The 19,099-nt window shown below is 38.1% G+C and overlaps 1 protein-coding gene across 9 annotated transcripts in view; it reads left to right on the top strand.

Moving 5' to 3' along the window:
* LOC136858154 (transmembrane protein 39A-B) overlaps window positions 1-19,099 on the top strand; it is a 406,589-nt gene that overhangs the window by 18,299 nt on the left and 369,191 nt on the right. For all 9 annotated transcript variants that reach the window (XM_067137490.2, XM_067137492.2, XM_067137484.2 and 6 more), the window contains exon 3: window positions 5,099-5,300. In XM_067137490.2, the coding sequence (XP_066993591.2) occupies window positions 5,099-5,300 (202 nt within the window). The remainder of the gene's footprint in view (window positions 1-5,098; window positions 5,301-19,099) is intronic.

Here is a 19,099-nt window from a genome sequence, read left to right as displayed (position 1 = left end):
ATATTTTAGTGTGTTTAAACTTATCAAGTGTTTTATACTGTGCTTTATATATTTTAATATGTTTAATGTGCTCAATATGTCTAATGTATACTCAGTAAGTTTTAGTTTACTGTAGCCTTCACTGCCACATTGATCATAGGTACTATTTAAACCAACATAGACAAAACATTACTACAATATATTTTATTTTTAACCCCATTAGACATCCGGATGATCTAATCGTAACAACATCTTTGTGACATATGTCTAATGGCTACAGTATTGTAATATACCAGTTGATGATGGCTGTGAAAGGCCGAAACCGGTACTGACGTAAATCCGTTATAATAAAGTATTGATAGGTGGAACAGGGGTCGAAGGGGTAGTATGTGGTCCTGTGGGTGCACTTCTTGGTGATGGGAGTGCACTAGCAAAACACAGGAAATGCCATTTATTCCTACCAAGTCCGATACATGCACATCCACGCCGTGGCCTCTGGGCGACGGGTACATTCTTTAAGGTACATGGCTAAGTCATGTAAGGGCAGAAAGCGAGTTCCTGACGCTTAAATGGGGACCAACCCTAACAGGAAACATCGGTCCTCCAGGAATGCTGGGGGTTGGAACAAGGCTAACAACCTCACTCCGGAAAACAAACTGTTGCGAAGCCCCAGAATATGCCTCGGAATGGTGGATTTAATAGATGACGAGCTAAGCTAAAGGCAATGGACTACGCAATTGGTACATGGAATGTATGCACACTTCTACGAGCTGGAGCACTGAAAGTACTGATGCAGAAACTAGAAGTCAACAAAGTGGAACTAGATGTCGTCGCCATAAGCCCTATCTGTGTCGGTGCGACGTAAAGCCCCTAGCAAAAAAAAAAAAAAAAAAACTAGATGGTCAGGTACGGATGAGATCTGGGACACCAAAACCCATACAATATTCAGTAGTGGGAAGTCAAGGAATGCACAAGAAGGAGGAGTAGCATTTATAGTACGAAAACAAGCCAAAGATGATATACTACAGTTTTTGGCAGTAAATGAAAGATTGGCAACACTGCGTGTTAAATGCGATTCTATAATTTAACAATCGTAAATGTATATGCACCAACAGAAGACAAGGAACAGATAGTCAAGGATCAGTTCTATGCTGAACTGGAACGAGTGCTAGATTCAATCCCATCAAATGATGCTAAGATTATAATAGGAGACCTAAATGCACAAATTGGGAAGGAGGAGATATATCAAGGAATAATAGGGATCCATATTTTACACAAGAATACTAATGATAATGGACAGAGATTGCTTGACCTTGCTACTAGCAGAAACATGAAAGTGATGTCAACTTGTTTCCCTCATAAAGAGGTACACAAGCAAACATGGATATCGCTGGATGGAAAGACCTGTAATCAAATAGACCATGTAATGATGGAGAAAAGATGGGCATGGATGTCAGATCATTCAGAGGAACAAGTTGTGGCTCCAACCACTTTCTAGTTAAGGCAATCTTAAGGTGTCGCATTATGAAAATAAGAAAGGAAGGAATGAGTAGGATAGAAAAGTACAATACTAGTGAACTGAAGAATAAGGAAGTATCAGAAAGATACTGGAAAAGAATGGCAGAAGTGCTGGTAGAGAAATATAATAAGGACCAAACAGCAACGGTCGAGACCAAATGGATTGCTCTGAAGGAAAGCGTTAAGGCCGTGGCAAAGGACACACTGGACATTGTACCCAAAAGGAACACAAAGGAATGGTTTAATGAGGAATGCCAAAAAGCCATAGAAGAAAGAGAGAAAGCATGTAAAGCATACCTAGAGAGACCAACAAGGGTGAAGAAACAAGAGATTGAAAACCAGAATAAAGAAGTAAGGAATGTATGTCGAAGAAAGAAGAGAGGAAAATTAAATGAGAAAATGGCTAGAATAGTGGAGGAATTTAAAGAAGATAATAGCTACATGGCTTACAAAGAAGTTAAGGAAGTGAAAGAAGGATTCAAGGCAAGAACAAACATGTTTAAGGACAGAAATGGATAGCTTTTGGGAGATAAAGAAGGGATCCAAGATAGATGGAAGGAATATTTCCAACACCTCCTGAATTCAGCAGAAATGAAAGGGAAAACACCAACTACTTCAAGGAATAACACTGAGACAAATGAATCAGAAGTCACAGCACCATCTATGCAAGAAGTGATAGAAGCCATACAGCAACTGAAAAACAATAAAGCACCAGGTATCGATGGAATCCCTCCAGAGTTGTGGAAATACGGAGGAACCACACTACAAGAAGCTATATATGATCTAATTGTGAGTGTGTGGAATACAGAAGAAATGCCTGAAGACTGGCGCAAAGGCATTATATGCCCAGTATACAAGAAAGGGGATAAGTTGGTATGTAGCAATTATAGAGGGATTACACTGCTGTGTACAGTATATAAACTGTTCACCTCAATCCTGAAGAAGAGACTAGAACCCCTGGCAGAAGAAATTCTAGGAGAATACCAGGCAGGGTTCCGGAAGGGAAGATCCACTATTGATCAGATATTTACTGTGAAACAAGTGTTGGAGAAGTGTTGGGAACGGGGCATAGATGTGGTACAGATGTTTATCGACTTTCAACATGTTGGATATGCTGATGCCATAAATGTGATGGGAAGAACAAGGACAGTTAAAGAAGCATTTGAAGACTTGAGTAGAGAAGGCAAAGAGATTGGACTTAAGATCAATGAACAAACGACGAAGGTAATGGTGCAGGCTCGGAGAAGGAAGTATACAAATGACCAACTTGTCCCTGAAGGATCCAAATTGGAGGTGGTGGATGAATTTAAATATCGTGGTGTACATCTAAGCAACAAGAATGAGGAAATGGTGGAAATACAGGCAAGAATTCAAGCTGCCAACAGAGCATACTTTGCAGTACTACCACTTTTCAGAAGTTATGCTATACAAAACCCTCATTCGCAGTATAATGATGTATGGAAGTGATACGTGGACCCTCCCAAAGAAAGCCATGAAGAAGATAGATTCCTTCGAAAGGAAAATCCCGAGGAGAATTTATGGACCCATATGCGTACAAGGGGAATGGAGAATTAGATATAACAATGAACTATATTCTCTGTATGGGGAGGCACCCCTGTCGCGTGCCATTGGAATGAAGAGACTTAAATGGGCAGGTCATCTAATTAGGATGGAAGAACACCGAATCCCAAAGAAGGTATTCTTAGGAGACTTTGGAGGAGGAAGGCCTGTGCGAAGACCACATAACAGATGGGAAGATGGTGTACATCAGGACGCAGCACACATCCTCAAGATACGGAATTGGAGAGTAGCTGCACGAGATCGACAAGTTTGGAGGAGAGCAACTGGGGAGGCCATGATCTGAAAACGGACCGTCGCGCCATAGGTAAGGTAAGGATAGGTGGAATACATTTCTTGTCTGTATGATAATCCATGCACTTGGTAGTAACATCCAACAGGAGCTCCATTCTCAATGGTTGCCAAGCCAAGACTGAGTGCCTCAGTGCGGCGTGCATATGTTTATATGCAAGCATGGGAAACACTCTTCACAATATTGTGACGAACAGCCACACGAACAGAGTTCTTTATTTATTAAAAAAAATAGGAGACTTTATTTTTGGGATTACTCTTGTACATTATTTGGTTATCTGTAATTAAGCTTCTTTAATGCCCAGTTTCTGGAATGGTGAGATAGCTTTCCGATAGCTATTGCTTTGTTAGAGCTGTCGACTCGATAAATCTTCGCTGCGTTGCACAGCGGAACAACAGCTAACTTATCGAACTGTCAACTATTGGCTCGTTGATCAAGTTTCATAGATGCCACCCCTCGTACTGCTTTGTTTTTGTGCGTTAGGTGTGTTCCCCATATTGTCAGGCGCATGCGCACAAGTAATGCATCGCATTTGAGCTTTCTGTGCAGCTCCTATTATCCCACCTTTGCCATGCAGCGAGAAATGGGTACGGTATTCAACTAGTTCGTGCAGACGTGGGTGTCAGTTTCGTGGTATTTAAGGACTGTCAGAAGAATTTGACATTGTTTGAGGATTTCTAATGAAATATGCACACGAGTGACACATGTCACGCGCAATCCAGTTTGCACTGAACCTTATAAGTATACCGTATATCTTTCCTGTTATTACAAAATATGGACAGTGTTTGATCACAGCATAAGGATATATATCGGGTAATATAACCTGTTAGTACCTTGTATGTAATATCGTTAATTAAAAACAATCACATGATAAAATTACCATGCTCACTGCCAATGCAAGTAGGCCTGCAGTAGGCCTACTACGATAAATGTGCAATTATCGGTTATACTCAGTTACTGGTACCAGTGCTTTCATGAACATGAATGCAGCCACAGATACAAATACGATAAGACTCAGTAGTACTGAATCTTAAAGGGTATCATAATTAATAATTGATCAACAGGGGACAATGGAAAATTATTTGTCACAGGACGCAAATTGTCGCCTGTAACCTCTACCAAACCTATGACAGTAATTTGTTTAGCCTCAATCTGTCTTTGAATTCATTTTCACTACTGTATACTTCATTAGATCATTAGGCCGACAATGATATAATCGTGGTGGTTCTAGAATGTTCGTCGGAAGAAGATGAGGAAGCCATAGAAAATTTTAACAAACACAATGTTAGCTGCTGATACTGAAGTACTGCGCACGTGCCCAGCAAGTTAACAAATAGATATCTCCTGCTCAGGCCCTCTAAGTTAGCAAGCGATTTATCGAACCGATAGATGTATCTTACATTCGTGCAACGCCAAAACACAAGTTAACCATTCAATACCGCTATAGGTTTGATATCTCACGTTCCGGAAACCAAGCATAAGTCTTTCTACAGCTATTTTTATACACATTTGTTCTTATATTTATGTTTCAGTCTGCTCATTTTTAAATTACTGTCGATACTTACATACGTATATTATAATGATGTGTATGTGCTTTTAGATTTTTTTGTACATCTTTACTAGGTTTGGCAAGTGCTGTATCTCTCCTCTTTTCTCTCCCGTACATGTACCTACTTGCTTCTGATTTGTATAATAGAAGTGTACATTTAAGACTTTCTTGATTATTCCTAGGTCTCCAGGCCAGTCTTCAGATGGTACTGCCTCCAGAATAGTGACACCGAAACACATCCCAGCACCCAGCATACCACAAGATGGCAATATTACATTTGAAATAATGATGTTCATCTTCACTGGAATGACATCGTTCTTACAGTTTCTGCATTTGTATCGAACTGTCTGGTGGCTGCCTCAGTCGTATACAAGGTACACTATGGTGAGTTTCATACAGTGCAGGTTTGGCAGTTTAAACCATTGATTCCAAGCGGGGGTTTTTAAAAATGAACCAGCTTAGTTTTTTAATGACCTGTAATTCTAATTATGCTAGAAATTAGCATTTATGTTTCTGTAAAAGTAGCCCAATTAAATCATTTAATAACCTATACATATTAACCTAATGAGTAGAGCTGGGATTTCTATGCAATTACAGTAGAACCTCGATTCTCCGTTTCTCGAGGGACTACGGAAAAAAAAGGTACAACACGGGAAAACAGAAAACCTGGGAACGAATGAACCATCAACAATTTAGCTAAACATCACAAAAATGAAATAAGTTATGTGTACTTATAATATTACAAACGCCCCCTAAACCAAACCAAACTACAGCCCCAATGGGCCTTCCACCTAGCAAGCGACCGCCCTCGGTCCGAAGGCCTGTAGATTACGAGGTGACACATGGTCAGTGTGACGAATCCTCTCGGCCGTTATTCCTGGCTCTCTAGACCGGGGTCGCCATATCACCATTAAATAGCTCCTCAATTAAAGGTAATCGTAGAATGACTGAACCTGGAACCAGCCCTCATATCCAGGTAAAAATGCCTGACCTGGCCAGTAATCGAACCCGGGCTCTCCGGGTGAGAGGCAGGCAAGTTAGACCGCGGGGCTGGCTTCAAACGTTAATTGCCAGTACGCAACTTAAAAATCTCGAAACTTTACATTCAGTTTTACCGGGGAAACTTCGTAAGTTTCTGTTGAAAACTTCGTCATATTCCTTTGAAAACTTCTTTCAGTTGAGCTTGATCAGCCAAACTCTTTGAAAAATCTAATACCCATAACGCCAAACCAAACAACAATCGACCACAAGTAATTTTTCATTCTCTAATTATAAAATAAAGCACATTAGATACAAAAGCGCCCATCATGATGGCAAAATCCTTTTTTTTTTTCCTTTTATCTTCCATTGTAATTTGGTCACTGGTATACTGTTTCTGATCAGTTTATGGAAATGTTGTACCGCGTAAAATAGGCCTACATCGACTTTTAAAGGTTACGTTGAACTCGAGAATATGGTTTCGAAAGTATCAATTCTCAAGTTCTCGAATGCATTATATTTAGTTCTGCCCGTCACTAATCACAATCAAATTGGAAACAGAAAAAATATCAATGACACTTCCGAAATTACGATTATTCGCGACCTTGAGCTCAGCTGGAAAGCGCGCTCGCTGTACAAGTCGGTACGAGTGCAAAATGATCCAAAGTTTTTAAATCTAACACATGCAAATAAAATGACTGCGGCTTTTATATCATTTTAACATGAACGTGAAATTCTCAGTCTTATATTAGGACAAAAACAGTAATAGGCAATCCCAAAACCTCCCATGGCTCTATGTATGAATGTTATCTGTTCTGGTCTCGATAACATAATCGTATTCGATAATATTAAAATACTAAATTTGTGTTGCTTAAGAAAAATCAGTTTCGATTCCTGCCTTAAAGCCCAGTGACTATACAATGCCCTGAGGGAAATGCCGAAAACCTGTTCGGCGATACACTCGAAAAAAGTAAAAATATAAACATCAAACCCTGGACATAATGTAGACTTTTGCTTGTATGAACATTTGACGAAACTCGTTCTGTCTTCAAATAGAGCTGTCGAAATGCTCTCTGTCTTCTTCCAATTGTCGTGGACACTGTCTGCTTTATGATTTCAGAGGATTCTCTAAACAACTACCCGAATGCGATGCTAACATGATCCCTTATGCAAGTTCACCGCCGATCGCTTTTCCAGTAGGGCCTACAGTACTTCTTCAATTTACCGCAATGACAGGACGTCAACACCAAGATCCGTAAGTAAGCCATAGCCGTCCTTTCGTAAGATACAGTTTCTTGAAAAAACGTGTGATAGAGGATTTAGCCTTGATGGGACTGAAATTTTTGGACGGTTGATCCTGGAAATCGTTTCTTCAAGGAACGGATAATGCAGGATTTTTACAACGTGATTTAATTAGAATGCTCGCGGGACCACATAATTTGAACAAATTATACAGGAAAACGTAGTTTCCGGGAACGTATAATCGAGGTTCTACTGTACATATTTTGTTCCTTGCTATTTAGACACTGGGAGAAGTTACATGTTCACAAACCTCTATGTCAAGGTTATTATACCTGAATTTAGTTTTACATATTAAAAAAAAAAAAACAAACATATTATTCATGATATTACATAAAATTACATATTTTAGCATTTTTTATTTTTTCTCATGATATAAATTGCTGTGTTGAAGTTTCATACTTCATGTGAGGCTGTTGTCAGGTGCCTCAACAGGGGGGATTAAAACAGGTATTTGGAAGGATGATAATTGCAGGTAAAGACAGCTATGAAATACTTTAATACTATGCACTATGTGCTGGTATTTGCGTCTTTCATCCTTATTAGAGTTGATTGTACCGTGCAGTTAGGACGCGCAGCTGTGAGCTTGCATCCGGGAGATAGTGGGTTTGAACCTCACTGTCGGCCGTCCTGAAGATGGTTTTCTGTAGTTTCCCTTTTTCACACCAGGCAAATGCTGAGGCTGTACCTTAATTAAGGCCACGGACAGTTCCTTCCCACTCATAGGACTTTCCTATCCCATCATCGCCATAAGACCTATCTGTGTTGGTGCGACGTAAAGCATAATTGTGTAAAAGAGTTAATTGCTTATAAACTAGCCACTTGCATATTAGTTTCTGGAAATATTTTTCTAAACTCATTCCTGTGACATCTTTCTTACTTAGAAATTTCCAAATCTATTCTTAAAACTTACTTCTTTTGAAATGTTTCAGCTAGGTTTTAGTTTCCTCTAAACGTATGAAGAACATAACTCATGAACATCAGTTTTATGTTGAGTCAATATGGCACCAATTGTGTCCTCGCTGGCTTCAAAGTTAAAATAATGGATTGCAGTCGATGAGTCCTTTACGACTGATGGTACCGTACCCGGTATGTTCTTTAGTAAGCAATGTCTTAAATAAATAAATAGAAACAAGAGTACATCCATCTGGCACTTTTGGTCAAATTAATGTTAAAGATTGTTGAAAACAAGTGCCTAATAAATAATGCATAAATTTGCTCTAGTAGGCTAACCTACTGGCTAAGTCAGCAAACGGGATGCATCTGGATGTGTTAGGAGCTAATGATATTCGGGTAAGAAGAGATAATGAGGAAGAGATTGGAGATTATAAAGTGTACTTGACGGGTGTTAAAAAGGGAAGGGCAGAGCGTGGAGTTGGGCTGTTCATCAGCAATACTATTTCATGCAACATAGTTTCTGTTAGGCATGTGAATGAGCAAATGATGTGGGTACATTTTGCTGTTGTAGGAATTAGAACCAGAATGATCTCAGCATATTTACCATGTGAGGGTGCAGATGAGGATGAAGTTGACAATTGTTATGAATCATTGAGTGACATTGTAGTCAGGGTCAACAGCTGTATGCATGAACCTGCTTCGGTGATGGGGTCATGTGTGGTGAATGGAGGAGAATAGATTACCAAGGAGAATAATGGACTCTATTGTGGAGGGTGAGAGGAGTAGAGGGAGACCAAGACGATGATGGTTAGACTCATCTTCTAACTATTTAAAGATAAGAGGTTGCGCCGTTCCCACGTCCAGGTAAGGACGCACAAGATCCAGACTAGCTCTAATTGTAAATGGTACTCGCTGTTCAAAGTTACGGGCTATGAGTTCCACTAGAGAAAGCGCGCCGGTTAATTCGTGGTAAATCCTAACTTACGTCGAAGGACGTCTCCTACACGCTATTAGTTAGATTCCACATGTATCATCAGAGAAATCGCAAATAAAAAAATAAATACAGTCTTACAACTAATAACTATCTCAGAAAGACATTAAAAGAATTATGAGGTTTCATAATACATCATTTATTGACCACTCAGTTCAAAGAATGAAGAAATGTTTCCCAAATCCTTCAATAAATCATGTAGCATTGAGTAATGTACCTCGTCGTATTCATAAAATTTCTTTTATCTAGTCAAAATCGCTTGAAAATGAAGTTCTCGATCTATATCGATCTTTAATTTGAAGTACAGCAGTCTAGTACTGTCAAATTGAAATGAAAGAAAAGTTAAGTTCGTGAAATTAATAACAAGTAATAAAGTCCTAGGCCATGATTATATCAGTCCATTAAATTATTGGCCACATGAAATCATTTGATAATTACGTAAAATATTAAGTAGTATTTGGAAAATCAGCTAAAAATTGGAGTATTAAATGATTTAAAAAAAATACTAAATGATAACGAAAACATTAGATGCATCTAACAAAGTAGAAATGAAAAGAAAATTACATCAATTGCTATGTACATGATTTCAGATTGAGGTCATCTATGAGAATGTAGAACGCAGTTTAAAATATTTGGTAAATATTTCTTTAAGAGTTGGAATCACTTCCTCTTGAACGAAATTGCTCCATAAATTAACTCAAAAGTTCTGTCAGCTATTATTTAACTCGTACTCGATTAACAAAAAACGTTATCCTGGGCTGCACTTAACGTTTTGTGTCCATACACAACTGAAAATAACATGGAAAATCGTTCTCATCGTTCTTACAACATCATATAGTTAACATAAGGTTTCATGGTATTCAAGCTTCTTGTTTCTTGGTGTTTTATCTCAGTATAAGCAAAGCTATCTCCGCTTTAAGTCGAAATTTATCTTAAAATAGCATAATCATATGACATGTGGCAAATCCTAAGAAATTATCTTATTTCAAGGTTATCAATTAATTCAAGTGCGTATTTTAGCTAAAGTTGCATTAATGAACGTATCTTGCTATATTTCTACCAAAACATACTGTTACGGAGTTGTCCGTGGTAGGTAGAGGTGAAAGAAGGTGCTGGGATGAACAGGTCTCAAGCTACAAAATTAAAGTTAATTTAAAATTTAACAAGGTTATATTTTCTTTGCAAAATCAAGAAATAACAAGAATGGCAGGTACAGAGTAGCAAAGCAACTATTCGAGAATGTACAATTACAGAGTTAAAGGATTTGGGCTCCGAGAGCCAGACACACAATTCTTGAGCAATGAGCCCAACTTTCCTTCTATACAAGGTTCAACAAAGGGGCAGAAAACCCCAATCATGCCTAGGAGCACTTGCTCCCCTTTACACAGTAAAGCCTCCTCGAGGCACGCAAAAACAAATTTTTATTTTGGAAAGAGCAACCTGCTCTCAAAGTTCTAGCCTATCAAAGGCCACACCAAATTCCACCTTCAAGCTGTCCTCCTAGGACATAGACACAGGGGTACAAATACCCAACCTACTGAGGCCTATTAAGTGAAGAAACAGAAATATTACATGGCCTCGACAACACCAACTTGAGGGGAGGCACAACTGCACTCCTAATATATTTTACTAAAACCTACTTGGCACTAGGCCGCTTATGCAAGGGCTAATCCCATACTAAAGAGGTGACTTATATAAGAAAATGATTTACATTACATTAGAAGGGAAGAAACGGTTGTGAAAATAAGTTCACCTCAAAGCAATATGAGTGGGAGCTCGAGAGGGTTAAGCACTCTCTATCCCAATTTGTAGTTTAAAAAGATAGAATGTTTTTACATTTTAGGGGAAAGTTACATGGTAAAACGCTTCGGACCTGCCCCGAGAGTTAAACTGCTGAGCTAGCAAGAAAAGAAGTTATCAAACGGCCATTACCTGGTGGTTGAACTGCTGCCCGAAGAAAGAGGCGCTACCCGCCCCCTGCTACATAATTTACACACTGATAGCTGTTACTGAAGTGGCCCGGAGACCCGAAAATCAGCAGTTTATATACCCTCGTGGAAAGTTTGAGGCGTTTCAGGAATGAGAACACCCTCCCACAAAAATTTTATTGGTTAACGACGAAAACCCCTACACTAGATGAGGACGAAACACCTTATTGGTGGAAAATTAATTACAGAAAATTTTGATTGGCCAGTTTCAAAACTGGCAGAAAGAAAGGGTTAATATTGCCAACTTAAACAATAACTGAAAGAAATTTAGCAAAGAACAAACTTATGAATTCAAAATTTCTTCAAAAACATAGTTCTTTCACTTCGCACTAGGGTGCACAATTGTAGTTCTTCAGTAGTGCCATCTGGAAAGAATGTCCACACTTCTTACTACAGGCAAAACAAAAATACATCGAAAACGACCCAGTTCAGAAACTTCAAAATTTACAAGTAGAGACATCTTCTGAGAAACTTGAAAATTGACATAGTAGATAAAGTTCAGACTTCCTCCAGTAGAGGAGTTTCAACTGGTGCAAAGTTTGAATTAGCGGCGTGGGGGTGTACCACCCGGTACACATACCACAAGTAGAAAATCTATCTTGTCAGAAGACTCTATCTTCAACTAACATTCCTCATATGTGTAACTAAGTCACCAGCGATATGTCAGTGTCTAAATAAAATCTGAAATTAGCTTATCGTGTGAGAAAGGTTTCTATAATCATTAGAAATATTTCAGTGAAGGCTAAATTATTGTCATCGCTCACATCAACGCTCGTTTGATGACCCTTAATATTTATAACAACACTGCTCTAATAGTGCTTAGATCGTATTCTAAGCTACCCCGAATACACTTTGGGTTAAAGTCATCGATTGAAAGTAGCACGATTTCAATATCTACCTCAGAATGCATAAATTGGAAACATCATCTCAAATAAGACTACTATGACCAACCTCTCGAAGAATAGTAAATATCACCATCCTATATCATTACTCTTATTCATCAACCATCATTCCATACTTTACGTAAAAAACATTTCATTACACAATAAACACATTATTTCATTAATCTCGACGTATACGTATCACAATCTCCTCATATTACAAAATTATTCCTACTGTCATAGTGTCAAAAACGTATCATTATTCTGAGATGTACTATTTCTTATCTTTACCGTAAACATTTCCTATATACGATCTCTTATCATATTAGCCTGGTAAAATTACCACACATGTGTAATTAACTTCTATTTCACACTCTGTGCACTTCACTGACAACGAGCGAAATACGAATTACCTTCTCTCACATCGCATTGACATTACGAATGATTATCACTGGCTGACTACGCCTACATGAGGACTTGACATTAAAGATAGAAGAATACCTACATTCTGTAACCTCACTTTGATAACCACTTACGCACATATTCACACTGTCATAAATTATGACAATATATAGCCACAAAAAGAAAAATTCTTACTTACAATTACGACTTATAGAGGTCTTAACTTTGCTTAAGGAGTCCTGCTGCCGTCTCGCATCTGGTTGTTGGATATGCGAACATTGCTCCATGGTTCTCTCTTAAGTATCTGGGTACATATTTGTTCCTCTCAGCAGATTCCTGGTCATCCTGGACTGTCAACATCGCATCGCGCTGCCATCATTCGAGTAGTATCGCCTTTTCCTTTTACAGCATCATGGTGGAGGCTTGTGCATTTGGAACAAAATAATAAAACATTTTATTCAATGTCATCATCTTCTGGTTGATATCTGTTTCAATATGTCTACAATATCTACCTATTGCTCTGGGACAATTTATTTCAGTAAGGTTGTCTCAAATAAGCTGGGATAGGTAGTATCTATTTCTCTTGACTAGAATGCAAAAATGATTTCTCTATGTTTTCCTTGTTTTAAATATTCTTGCCAGCTGGATAACCTCTCAGCTGTTTGAAATAGGCAGTATCGGCCAAATATACGTCGTCTAAGGACTGTTGTGACGTATCAATGTAGTAATCTTGATATCTATTTTCACAGGTAGTTTAATTTCGCGCAGCGATTTAACTTATGCAGCCAGCGTTGTTGCGTGTTGCCGCGAATTAAAAATTCCTATCAATCTTCGCTGTTTACTCCCTATAAGATTAATTCTCTTCCCGTAGTCGACTACGACTTGCTTCCTGTAGGTCAGTTGAAAGAATGAAGTCAGAAAAAAATCTTCATTTTAATAATGGCTTCAAATAATCTCCATTCGTCATTCTTTTTCCACCGCCTTCTATGTACGGTTCCTTCGGTAAATGCCTGATGAAAAGATTCATTCCAGCTCGTATTGACGCTTGATGTTTTAACTTTGACGTTTTAGTAACCTGAACTCCATTTTTGTTCCGATCAGTCCATATAAAGAACTGTGAAATGGCACAAGGTATAGAACTAAGCGAGGGCATACAACAAGGATTGTGGCGGCGTTTAGTAAATTCACAGAGGCTTGCAGACTGACTGCTGAAAGGCATTGCAGTCTATAATGAAGATGTATGTATGCATGTACTTTAACTTCTAGAAAATTTATGGATCTGTTAATCTCCGACTCTACTATGAATTTTATGTGGGGGTTCAAAGAATGAAGATGCTCCAATAAAGTCTGACTGTTGGTGACTCTTTGATCGATAACAGCATATACATTATAAACAAATCTTACACAAAAGAGATCTTATTTTTATAGGCATGATATAGGCTTTTTGGGCTTTTGCCGTGTCGAGAAAATAAGGTGAAATTCTTTACGTTTCACAGAGAACTTTGCTCTGTGTCTTCAGAAGAAAATCTTGACTGTTCACGAGGAAGACTTATACAATAATGAAAGTTTGAATTTAGACGTCACTAATAGAAGTGTAATGGCTCACCGCAGAGGGTACAGTGCTAAAATTTGAAGTGGAAGCTGATGGCATCATCAGGATCAGTCTGAGAGGGGGTCACATAACATGTGTACACACATTATGAAAGTATGGCACTGACACAAGCATGAAATGAAACATCTGGTGACGAGAAACATACGAATTTGGAAAACACTGAAACGAGATAGCAGTAATGAAGGGAAAGGGAAGAGAACTACCTACGTAAATTGTTAATGTTTGGCAACCACATATTACTTAATTGATAGCCAGTGTCTCTGTTGAAATTGTTAGGATTTCTATGTATTTCGACAGCTTCCTGTATGATCTTGGATCTGTAGTATCTAGTGTGGGCAAGAGCTTGAGCATCTTGGAACACGGCATCATGAATGGACAACAGGGCATGCTTATTTATCGCTGATTTGTCTAGCTAGTTGAGACAAATATTGGTCATTTCTCTGGGATACAGGTTTCTATGAATCTGCACTTCACTGTAACCATACCCTTGAAAGTGACTTACAAGGGGGCATTCCCTACTTGTCACCACCGATTTCGCTCAAATTTATAGAACATCCAGGGCTTGGCTGGAAATGAAAGTACCCGAAGTGGGAACTTCAGATGGCCAAGCGTATAGAAAATAAAAATTAAAATGTTAACGCGGCTCTCGCACCGTATAAACCACTTACGTTTGTGCGCACGCCAAGCGGTAGTTGGCGTAGCGGTAAGAGCTTGGGCTGGTAATTCGATGGTCGTGGGTTCAACTCTCCATGTGGAGACTGGTTTTTTTCTGTCAAATTTTATATTGTTCATTTTCCAATTAAGCAAAGAAGTGAATAATTCATTTTATTTATTTATTTATTTATACGCAAAAGGCATAGAAAATGTACAACATTGGGATTTAATTGTCAGACTTTTTTTCTACCTGCACCAAGAATCTATTGTTTGTGTACAGCCGTCAGGAGCAACCTTCACTTGTCAGGTGAAAACGAATCTTACAGCGAAACGACTATTCACATTTATGGCACATTCCCCAAGGAGGGGAGATAGCCAATAAAGGAGGGAAAAAAAGAGAAGAATTTCTGTTTGAACACGTGGAAAAGTTCGCAACTCCAAATTTTCTACAATTGTGCGATCATTAAAAAAATGACGTCCTATATGCCTTTTGCATACAAATAAAAAACTTAATTAAAATAAATGAATAATATAAAAATTGAAAAAAATATTCTCCACACGGGGAGTCGAACCCACGACCATCGCATTACTAGTCCGAGCTCTTACCGCTACACCAACTACTGCTTGGCGTGCGCACTAACGTAAGTGGCTTATACGATGCAAGATCCGCGTTAACATTTTAAATTTTATTTTTATTTTCTTTGCGCTTGGCCATCTGGAGTTCCCACTTTGGGTACTTTCATTTCTAGCCAAGCCCTGCATGTTCTATAAATTTGAGCGAAATTGGTGGTGACGAGTAGGGAATGCCCCCTTGTTAGAACATATCCATTTCCTCCTGGATATTTGATCGCTCATAAATTCGTATCGCCCTCTTGGTGAGTGTCTTGAGAATGGTTTGTTTTTGTTCTGGATGGTGGTGAGAATCTGCGTGAAGATAGCGATTTGTGTCAGTAGGCTTACGACATACGGTATGCCCTAAGGGTCTGTCCGTTTCTTTCTTACTAGAACATCCAAGAAAGGAAGGCATCCGTCCGATATTATTCGTCTCAACCAGTCAGAGAAATCAGCAATAACTGAGCACGCCCTATCGTCCGGTCATAATGTCGTGTTGTGTTCCAAGATGCTCGAGCTCTTACCCACACTAGACACTACAGATCCAGGATTATACGGGAAGCTGTGGAAATAGATAGAAATCCTAACAATTTCAACAGGGACACTGGCTATCAGTTAAGTAATATGTGGTTGCCAGCCATTAAGGATTTGCATAGCTAGTTCTCTTCCCTTTCCCTTCACTATTGTTATCCTGTTTCGGTGTTTTCCAAATTAGTATGTTCCTCATCATCAGATGTTTAATTCCATGTTTGTGTCAGTGTCATACTTTCATGATTATGTGTACACTTGTTATGTGACCCTCTCGCAGACTGATTCTGATTGTACCATCAGCGTCCGCTTCGAATGCTAGTGCTGTACTGCATATGGTGAGCCATGTGGTGAAGAACGAACGTACCATTTACACTTCTACTAGTAACGTCTAAATTGAAACTTTCATTCTTGGAGAAGTCTTCCTCGTGGACAGTCGAGATCTTCTTCTGAAGATGCAGAGCAAAGTTCTCCGCGAAACTTAAAGCATTTCACCCTGTACGGTCCGTGAAAGCATCAATGGTAACAGATCTCATTGTTGTCAGTGATTCTTTTTTTATTCTTTCAAGCAATCTATGTTGATCTGATGATTCTATTGGGAGCCCTTTCTGTTGATAAATGACATTGTTAAAAGTGAAACAATTATTGTCCAAAACAAAGTTTAAAATCTTAGAAAATTTTTCTATTTCTAATCTGCTTAGATACGTTTCTTTAGGTTGTTGACCAGTTTGACGGTTTTGTTTATGGGGATTCTAGAATACAAGTTGGAAATGTGAAAGGAATGTAAAGTACGATAGGGCTGTAATTCCAGCTTTTTGACAATGCTACAAAATTCTGTTGAGTTTTTAATTGAAGTTCTCTTGAAAAAAATGTTTTGTTAAAGTTTTTTGGATGAATTGAGAAATTTTGTAGTGGGGACTATTTCTAAAATTGATGATTGATCGGATGGAAATGTTTTCTTTGTGGATTTTGGGCAGCACTTTTGCTGTAGGGAGCCTAGGATTCATATTTATTAATCTGGAAATTTCATGTTCATTAAAAAGAATGGAAGAATTCTTTAGTAATTGTTTCAGATTATTTTGGATTTTATTGGTGAGCTTAGTATCGTTATTAGGAAGTTAGTGTCTGAAAAAAATTGTTCTGTTTTTTTGACGTAATCATCTTTGCATATCAGGACTGTAGTGTTACCTTTGTCGGCTTTGGTGACTATGATGATGTTGTTTATTGTCTTCCGTTTGAGATCTATTATCTGTTTATTGGAGATGTTGAAATCTTGAGATTTTTGTTTATAACTTAAATTGTTGAATATTTTCTTTGCTTCATGTCTTAATTCATCCTGTCTTGTCTGTTGGTAATTTGCTGATATGTTCTGTTTCAGCTACCGTGGTTATTAAGTTGTTGGAATTTAAACCAGAAAAACTCCAACATTGTGTTTCGAACCTTTTCTTAAGATGGTTTGTTCTATTTTATTTAATGGTAATTCAGTAAATTTCTTGATAGGAGGGTTGTAGGTGTGAGTGGTGGTGTCATAGGCAGGTAATAAGGGCATTTTACTAAACATATTGGAGAATATTTGCACACACATTGATCAAAACAATTCCATCTTTAATCTGAATGAAATTTCCAAAAAAATATCCTTTTCAGCGTTTTAATAAATAACTCAACTTTGAAACCTATTAAAGTGATCACAACACGGGACCAATCATCTGCACTCCCCTTTCCCACTTCTCTACTATCCCTCCCCCTCACCGCTTTACCACCATCCCTCTGTAACATCAACTCCTGGCCGCAGCGTGCCAGTGTTATTTCCAACGCAAATAAAATGTTATTCGGACAGCAACCAAGACGAGGACAAAGGAAAAGGGGAGTAAGTCGTTTTAGATTTCTCTTCACCCAATTTACTTTCCTTCGTCTTTCTATTTCTTTTCTGAAAGTTTGATCTATTACATTCTTTCTTTTCAGACTTCTCCATTTAATCAAATGAATTCACAACACAATTTCACACACCAATGTTTCCGTATTGACACTTGATATTAAGAAGCTGTCCACACGAGTTTAATACCAAATTCAAAGAATACGAGAAATTCCGAGACCAACACATCAATTATATGTATATCTCAACAAGAACAGCTTCACAAACACTTGTGAATTTTAATGAATACAAGTTTTATGACATATTCTTCACCGAGTGTTTTAAATAGTAGTTCAACCATTCATTTCACTCATTTATCTGTTCATTCATCATAGATTTGAAGATGTTTTCCAATATTTTACTAATCATATAAGGCTGATGATGATTGCGAACGGTCGAAATGTGAACGTAAAATATAACATGACTAAACTTATTTTTTAAATTGTAAGTGCTAGTCAATAAATTATTGAAAAGGTGGAGCAAAAAAACAAATTTTTATATAATTTGTATGTTGATACAGAACCACAATGAAATTCATTCTTTGGAAAAATTGGAAAATTAATCTGAGTTCGAGGGTAGTGATAGCAACAGTGAAAGTTATTCTAACAAGGTGAGAGTGAAGATGCTGCGCCAGGTTCTTCCAAACATGCATGGTCGGTGACACAAAAGAACCATAGTGGTTGAAAATGAGAGGAAAAAAGACAATGATCCTGATATAGTCCAGTTTTTTGATACAGCGGGTTTCAGAAGTACAAAATTTAGAATCTGCCCACCGTCCGAACTTGCGATGTTTTTAGAGTACACGGATCTGCTCTGTTTGAAATTATTTCAAATGAAAAATTTTTACCACTGCCAACAGTCATTCAAGGAATGGAAAATGGGTAAGTCATAACTTTAAATGGTATGAATGCAAAATTTGAGTGAATCATCTTCATTAGTCAGTATTTTATGCATGTTTTTGTGTGACAGGTATGCTCAAACTATGGGCAGGCAAATAGAATCTGATTCTACAGACAACAATGTGGCCATTTATTGTGACTTGAATGGGTTAACCTTCGATTTAATTTGTAGTTAGCTTGCCTGCATGTTGGCTGAGTATGTGGGAACTTTTCATATATCTTCATAAGTTTAATCAAGTTAATCAATTAATTCCTGTGAAACACACACTGTTCCGTGGACATTCTGTAAGCTTCTCATGGTAACAGTGAATGCACAAATGAATTTGGCTTATCTTTAGTTACTAACAAGCCAGTCCTGCCACTACTCTTTAAGCAAATTTTCTTCAGAAGTTCTACCATTACTTAATTAGCTTAAATTTAACCATTGACAATATGCAATAATGTGCAAGGGTTAATTGATTTGTCACACTCTGTATATTGCTTGATTGATACGATTTGTTACTGTGCACCGATATACAGTTTCCCTATTC

The sequence above is a fragment of the Anabrus simplex genome, chromosome 1, assembly GCF_040414725.1.
Source record: "Anabrus simplex isolate iqAnaSimp1 chromosome 1, ASM4041472v1, whole genome shotgun sequence".
NCBI classification, from domain to species: domain Eukaryota; kingdom Metazoa; phylum Arthropoda; class Insecta; order Orthoptera; family Tettigoniidae; genus Anabrus; species Anabrus simplex.
The sequence above is the reverse complement of the archived record's forward strand: the minus strand, read 5'-3'. Positions and strand labels throughout refer to the sequence as shown.